Source organism: Suricata suricatta, chromosome 8 (assembly GCF_006229205.1).
Source record: "Suricata suricatta isolate VVHF042 chromosome 8, meerkat_22Aug2017_6uvM2_HiC, whole genome shotgun sequence".
NCBI classification, from domain to species: Eukaryota; Metazoa; Chordata; class Mammalia; order Carnivora; family Herpestidae; genus Suricata; species Suricata suricatta.
Window position 1 is genome coordinate 135,050,254 of NC_043707.1, and position 7,737 is coordinate 135,057,990.

A 7,737-nucleotide genomic window follows, 5' to 3' on the forward strand; every position below is an offset into this window, starting at 1 on the left:
GACTTCGGCTCAGGTCATGATCTTGCGGTTTGTGGGTTCGAATCCTGTGTCGGGCTCTGCGCTGACAGCTAGCTTAGAACTTGGAGCCTGTCTTCAGATTCTGCATGTCCGTCTCTCTCTGACCCTCCCCGGCTCATGCTGTCTCTCTCTCTCAAAAATAAATAAAATGTTAAAAATAAATAAATAAATGAAAAAAGACTGTGCCACGCAAAATTTAGTGGGGTTTTTAATGCCCTACAACATCGTAGAGTGGATCAGGTAGAGGCTGTCAACCTGGATGACATGTTCCTTTATTTGTGATTTTTGAGGGGGGAAGATTACAGAAATATCACTCACTTGTTCCTATAAGTACTTGATAAGGCCAATCGAATGTGATGAAATATTAAAAATACCATTTATTAAATATTTAAAAGTTCAGTTCCTGAAACCGGCCAAATCTCTTCCCTGTACAGCCAGCTGCAAGGAGCAGTTTCTAACCTGTGAATTACAAAACGAGAATCCTGGGGCTGGGGCTGCACAGTTGTTTTTGCCCCGGACCCCCAGCCATTCTCAGCCACAGGCCTGCCTTTCTGCCAGCGCAGAAGGACGCACATCGTGCTGCGCACCACAGGCTTTACGCACTTTGCTCCCCCTGGCATTTCCACATTCCTCACTGGAGTCAAGTGTCAAGACTTTCACGGACCCACACGTTGGAATAGTCTGCAGCTTTATTTGACGTGCCTGTAACCTCATTAATATCACCTTAAATATGAAAACTAGTTGGAATCAAATACTGTGTACAGTACGTTGTCAACAGTAAGTTGAACTAACATCTTGTGTTTTATTTTATTTTTAATGCTTGTTTATTTTTAAGAGAGAGAGAAAGAGACAGAGCACAAGCAGGGGAGGGGCAGAGAGAGGGGGAGACCCAGAATCTGAAGCAGGCTCCAGGCTCTGAGCTGTCAGCACAGAGCCCGACGCGGGGCTCAAACCCATGAACCGCGAGATCATGACCTGAGCCGAAGTCAGATGCTTAACTGACTGAGCCCTGCCCCCGGCGCCCCAGACCTTCTGTATTTTAAAATGAGACTAGTGACAAACAGGGGAGGCTTTGCTGTGCTTCCTTTAAGACCACCTGTTTCCCGGCGTTAGACCTGAAACTCCAGGCAGCCGTCTGCCTGTGTCCCCGGACGGTTTAACAAGGTACCTGGGGAGGACGGGCGTCTCAGCGACGGTCACAGCCCGACTGCAGAGTGAGGTTCTTTCCTGTGTCCGGTGGGACCCTCTCCGACCAGAGGCCGCAGTAAACTGGGGCCTCTAGGTACTCGCCCCTGCCCCAGAGGGTATTTCTTTTCTTTTCTTTTTTAATTTTTTAAAAATGTTTTTTATTTATTTTTGAGAGACAGAGAGAGGCAGCACGAGCAGGGGAGGCTCAGAGAGAGAGGGAGACACAGAATTCGAAGCAGGCTTCAGGCTCTGAGCTAGCTGTCAGCACAGAGCCTGACGCGGGGCTCGAGCCCACCAACTGTAAGATCATGACCTGAACCGAAGCCGGACGCCCAAACGACTGAGCCCCCCAGGCGCCCCCCTAGAGGGTATTTCTGAAGAAGGGCAGGGGCAGCCTAAATATCTGTAATTCTCTTCTTTACCAAATCTCCTGTCCCCACAGCAGCTTCTGTGAGTGGAGGAGATGTTTTCCAAAGACCCTTTAAATGTTTGGTCTTTATGATCCGGGTTTGAGCTCACGTCACATCTCCCCAGCACCAAATCCCAGCTTACCTGTCCAGACAGACTCCGCAGTATTTCGGGGTGTTCTGTTCCCCCAGATTCTCTGGTCTCCGTGACATGGGACATCCACCTGCCAGAAACAAAAGGACGGAAAGCACCTGCCAGCGTCTAAAACATCAAGTCCTACCTGGTGGTCCTTTCTTGGTGCTAAAACCATCTTCTCTAGGAGAGAATCTACTGTCCAGAGCACTTGAGTTTATCTGTATCGTACATGTGGGTGCTGGGCATTATCAGGGGACAAGGGGCTCTGTCCGGAGCATTTCACGCGTGCTGGGTTTGATCACACAGCAGCCTGTCAGGTGGCTACTAGTGTTGTGCCCCTCGTACAGATGAGGAAACTGAGGCCCGCGGGGGAAGCCAAGTAACCTGCCCCAAGGGCCCCGGCTGCGCCCCCGCCTTCTGTCCGGCAGCGTGGTGATGAGTGGCAGGAGACAGGAGAGGAAGTGGGGGCCAGAGCGGCAGGTGCTGGAGGAGGGCGGGCTTAACGGAGACCTGAGGGGATGAGCCCCTGAGACCCCGCTGGGGCTCCAGTGTCAGAGCTATTTTAATAACTTGCCTTGCTCCTGGCTCTCGCACGCTTGCACGGGGGCGCTCTCTAGGGGCTGGGGGACGTGTGGCAGTGTGGCGTCCTGGCTGTCTTCTGTGAAGCCAGCCAGTAGAAAAATTTGCAAAACTATAAAAACATTACCACTCTTCTGTTTTCAAAAATAGTTATTTTCATAAAAATGTTATTTATGTTAACATATAGTAGGTTTGTTGTTTTTAAGATGAATTGATAAAAACGTCTTTTTTTTTTTAAGCCTATTTTTGAGAGAGAGAGAGAGAGAGAAAGTGCGAGTGGGGTAGGACAGAGAGAGAGAATCCCAAGCAGGCTCCGCACTGTCAGCACAGAGCCTGATGTGGGGTCTCGAACCAAAAAACCGTTAGATCATGACCTGAGCCGAAATTGGACGCTGTGCTGACTCCCACCCAGGCGCCTGAGTAATACAGTTTTTCTTGATTGTAATTTCCAGTGCATTACATGCTGACAGGGAGCGAGATGACAGGTCGATCCCACGTACACTGAAGCTGTTTGGGGTTCTCAGTAACGTCTGGTGTCCCGGGGCTCGGAGAGCAGAGGTGGAGCGCCCCCCGCTGGCTTAGAAGCCTCCCTCGGGCCGCTGTGCAGAGCAGGCGCGGGCGGGCAGGGGGAGGTTGGCCGCTTGGATTCTGTAAATATCCAGGCGAGCAGCAGGGATGAGGGGAGATGGCTCCATCTCCGTTGATTTTGTATGTGTCGTTGTTGTTGTTTTTTTCCCCATTTATTTTTGAGAGAGAGCACCTGCATATGCATGTACATGAGTGGGGAGGGACAGAAAAGAGAGAGAATCCCCAGCAAGCTCAGTGCTGTCAGTGTGGAGGGAGGCTTGAACTCACGAAGTGTGAGATCGTGACCTGAGCTGAAATCAAGAGCCGGACTGAGCCAACCAGGCACCCCTTGTGTGTGTATTTTTAATTTGGTGACCTTATGGGTAACTCCCTCCCCCCCACCCCCAGTTGTAACCATTTTTAAGCATCCGCCTCAGTAGTTAAGTAGAGTCATTCCCCTGGTGTGCAGCCAGCTCACCGCACTGCTTACCTGTTACAAATTGCAACTCTGTACCCATTAGACAGCCACTGCATGGGTCTGCATTGCTGAAAGTGAAGACAGCAGGATTTGCTGTTGGTTTGGTTAAGGCGGTGGGTGTAAACGTCTGGCAAACGCGTCATTCGTTAACGCGATGCTAGGTAGCTTTTCCCCTTCCACGCCTGCTGGTGTAGGATGGGGGCACATGTCCGCCCCCCAGCACTCCGCGCCAGAGTAAAGGCAGGGGACCCAGCCTCCTGACATCCCATCATGGCCACCACGACAGCACAAAAGTACTGTCACATCAAGGCTAAACGTTGAATTTTAGTTTTAGGTACTTCTGAAGGTGGACTTACATGTAGGAAAAGACCTGAGTAGGGGCAGTTCATTCAACACGTAGGTACCGCCTACTTGGGAATCAAGCTTCATGCGGTTCCTTGTACTTAGATGGTCCGAATTGGGGCGCTCCATGGTGGGTATATACCCCGACGTGATAACGTGGACACTCATACGGTGGAAGTAAAAAGAAACAAGCAGGTCTGGGCTGCTCAGACGAGCTGAGGGGACGGACCCAGAGAGGGACTGGGCCCTACTTGGGAGAAGGTCTCACACAGGCCCCCTGGAGCCACGCCCCAGGCAGAACCCATGGGTGGGGACTACACTCTGATTTCATTGGCTGGTCTCACCTTCGAACCGAAGTAGCAGTTCTAGGGCCCAAACAAGGAGCAGAGGTCACATCTCCGGTGATCGGCCCCAGCCTTGTGGACTGTGAGACTGTCCCTGGTGTACAGATGAGGAAATTGAGATTAAGAGGTCTGTTTGGGGCTTAGGGTCATGCAGCGAATAATAGAGGGGAGCTGGACTCTGACCGAAAGCCTGACCTCACCGTGGCTTTTTTGTAGGGGCGCCTGGGTGGCTCAGTCAGTTAAGCATCCAACTTTTTAGCTCAGGTCGTGATCTCCCGGTCCGTGAGTTCGAGCCCCGCGTTGGGCTCTGTGCTTGCAGCTCAGGGCCTGGAGCCTGCTTCAGATTCTGTCTGTCTCTCTCTGCTCCTACCCGACTTGCACTCTGTCTCTCTCTCAAAAATAAAATAAAAACAAAAAAAAATTTTTAAGTGGCTTATTTATAAACACTGTTTCCAGTCAAGTTTTTCAGGAATTTTGCATATAGTTTTATTTATACTCTGTATTTGTAATTTTATATTCATAAATCTTGTCTTTCATGTTTTTGTTTGTAATGCTAATTTAAAATAAATAATCTTGTATTACTGTTGCTGTAAAGAAATGGTAGTATATTTTTCTTTGTAACTTTCCTGTGACAAGCTGATAACAGAACTAGATTGTCTATAGCCCCCAGTCTTTTTTCTTTTCATTTCTAGAGCAATTTATTTCTTACTTCTGGTTGCTTCATAGGCTCAGTTTCTACATCATTTACTCTGGGAGTCACAGCGTCACCCCTTGAGGGTCTCTGCACCAAAACATACAAGCATTGTCTTCCCGACTAGCGAGCGTTTTCTTGTTTTAATAACAGGTGTGTGTCTTTAAAAGCAGTTGTTGAGTTGAGAGCCCTAATTCTGACCCGGCCTGTCTCCTTTCTCCTTTTTCTCGCCCTGGACCCAGCGAACAAGCACAAGCCCTGGCTGGAGCCCACCTATCACGGCATCGTCACCGAGAACGACCACGCGGTGCTGCTCGACCCCCCGCTCATCGCCCTGGACAAAGACACGCCTCTGCGGTTCGCAGGTACGCCCGGCGTGTCTCTCGCCGTTGACGGGTCTCGGCTGGACGCGGGGCATTTCACGTGGGCCGTGCGGGCCGTTCCTGAGCCTTCCTCAGAGTGTCTCGATAGCTGAGAGGCGTTTGGGGCTCCTGTGCCCCACATTTTCTCCTGTTAGTTCTGGTAGTTGGAGCGGCTGGGGAAAAAGCCTGCACTTCTTGAAAAGCAAAATATTCCTTGCATCCTTGTATTCCTTGGTGGGACCGGAAAGAGAACACCTAGACCAGCGCTCCTCAGACTAGCGTGCGCGCAGGGGCCCTGAGGATCGTCCTCAGGATGCGGGTTCGGGTCCGCCTGAGCCTCTCTAACACTGAATGTCAGCTGTACTTCCACAAACCCCGTCGTTTCCGGCATTAGGAAGAAACATGTGGATTTGGCGTCAGTGGGTCTGGGGGGGCCCAGGAACCCCCCTTTCTGACCTGGTGCCGCTCATGCTGCCGGGCCGTGAGCGGCCAGGACCCGGACAGACTACGGTCTAGGCTGTCCTTGCCTTGCCTAGATTTCGGGAACCAGAAAAGGCTAAGCTGAAAAATCGGAGCCGTTGATAGCCAAAAAGATTGGCTTATTAGATTTTACTTTTAATCGAGTTGCTTCCTAAGATTGTAACCGAGCATTTGGAAGAGACAGAGCTCTAGGATCGCTTCGGAGGCCGCGTGCTTTGTAACGTTACATGGCACCCTCCGAGTCGGAACTGCTCTTGGAGTCACACAGTGATCACAGCTTCCATAGCTGGTGGGGGAAAGCGTGGCTTCACCCTTTCTTTGCCTCGGGGTCAAAACTGACGTTGTGACGTTAATTTTTAAAGACCAGTTTTAGTCTGATACGTCTCCAGAGCACAGCTTCCCCTGGGAAAGAGGGTGTTCTCTCTGCCTGCAGCCCGATGAGGAAGACTCGATTAACTCGCACAGATGGCACCTACCGTAATTTTTCTGTGGTAAATGGAGGGGAATGAATGTGAGGGCGTTTCTGAAGAGCTGCTTTTAAAAGGAATTTGTTCTGGGCCACGTCCGTTTTCAGCGACGTGACCTGAGGCCAGTTAGTTCACTCCGTTAGAGACCCGATGAGGCGGACAGGACCCCGAGGAGGCCCTCCGAGCGTCTGTCTGTCCGCCCAGGGGGTTTGGTCTGTCTGCTCCTGGATTTAAAACCATGTTAGGATCACCTGTTGGTCTCCTCTGGAACCGCCTGGGTTTGGGGGTGAGGGGGGTCTGTGTGGATACATGTACACAGACACCCGTGTGTGCTGCACGTGGTTAGTAGGCGCAGTGGCTCCTTGGGGGTGTGACACTGAGTGTGTGTAAGTCGCCTTACCGGATTACCCAGCTGATGCTTTGGAGTGCACCTCCACATTTCTGACATTTCACAGATGTTACGAGGGGGGTTGCAGTCCAGAGTTCTAGACCCGCTCCCGCAGGCCTGGCTGTGAGGCCTCCACTGTTCACCTGTGTGTCCAGAGTACCCTTCTGCCATGTTACTAATAATGGGGAACGTTTTTACAGCCTTTGCGGGGCGCCCGGGGGGGCTCAGTCGGGTAAGCATGCAACTTTGGCTCAGGTCATGATCTCACAGTTCGTGGGTTTGAGCCCCACGTTGGGCTCTGCTGACAGCTCAGAGCCTGGAGCCTGCTTCTGACTCTGGGTCTCTCTCTCTCTCTGCCCCTCCCCTGTTTGTGCTGTCTCTTTCTCTCTCAAAAATAAATATAATAAAGAAATAAAGCCTTTGCGATGTTCTGGGCACTGTTCTAAGTGCCATACAAATTTGTATTTAATCTGCAACAACCTTAGGAGGTAAGGATACTTCTGCCATCCCCATTTTGTTTACTTATTTTTAAAGTTAATACACTTTTATATTCAAGGAATGTTACATGTGATTCCTTCCACTGCCAGTCAGCTTAGTTCCTCTGAAGTCAGGATCATAATCTTCAAAATAGCCCTTTTAAAAAGAACTTTCGCTCGGTCCACAGTGTGTCCGCCGCTTGGGCTCCGTTGATCTCCGCTTGAATACGGGCGCCCTTCAAAGATCCCCCCACATTTAGGGTCCGAGTCGATGGGTCTTGCCTTGTTCTGTTTCAGACACGCTCTTAACACAAAGATGTTCAAACCACGTCCACCTGGACCCTCCCCCTCGGCCTGTGCTGATTTGGGGGGTGTGCCAGCACCTTCAGGTCCAGACGCTGTCCTCCAGGAAAAGCCTGGGGAGAGAGGGCATCTGTTTCGTGCCCACATAGGAGTAGAGTCCTGGTCAGCGTGGCTGGGGCTTCCCGTCTGTGCTGTGCCTGTCCTGACTGCTGCCCCGGGCCAGCCTTCGTGCACCCCCTCCCCCACACCTGCTTAGTCCTTGTTCCTTCTCGCCTGTGGCCCCTGCACAGCGAGCCCGGGCTGGCGGGCCGGCCTTCCTCTGTGCTCTCGGTGAGCCGTCGTCCACAAGCGAAAACAAAAGCAAACTCATGACCCGAGCCAGAGTTGGATGCTTCCTGACTGGGCCACCCAGGCTTCCCTAAAAATACATTTGTATTTGGCTGGCGTCCCCTGAGTCTGCGGCGGGCGGCAGTGACGGCCCCAGCGCTGACGGCGGCGGCCCGGGGGGGGG

The 7,737-nt window shown here is 51.6% G+C and overlaps 1 protein-coding gene across 1 annotated transcript in view; it reads left to right on the plus strand.

Moving 5' to 3' along the window:
• The first annotated feature begins 3,527 nt into the window (after positions 1–3,527).
• Positions 3,528–7,737, plus strand: part of CLSTN1 (calsyntenin 1) — a 43,385-nt gene continuing 39,175 nt past the window's right edge. Inside the window, exons 1-2 of the mRNA XM_029945918.1 lie at positions 3,528–3,534; positions 4,993–5,115. Of these exons, the coding sequence (XP_029801778.1) occupies positions 3,528–3,534; positions 4,993–5,115 (130 nt within the window). The remainder of the gene's footprint in view (positions 3,535–4,992; positions 5,116–7,737) is intronic.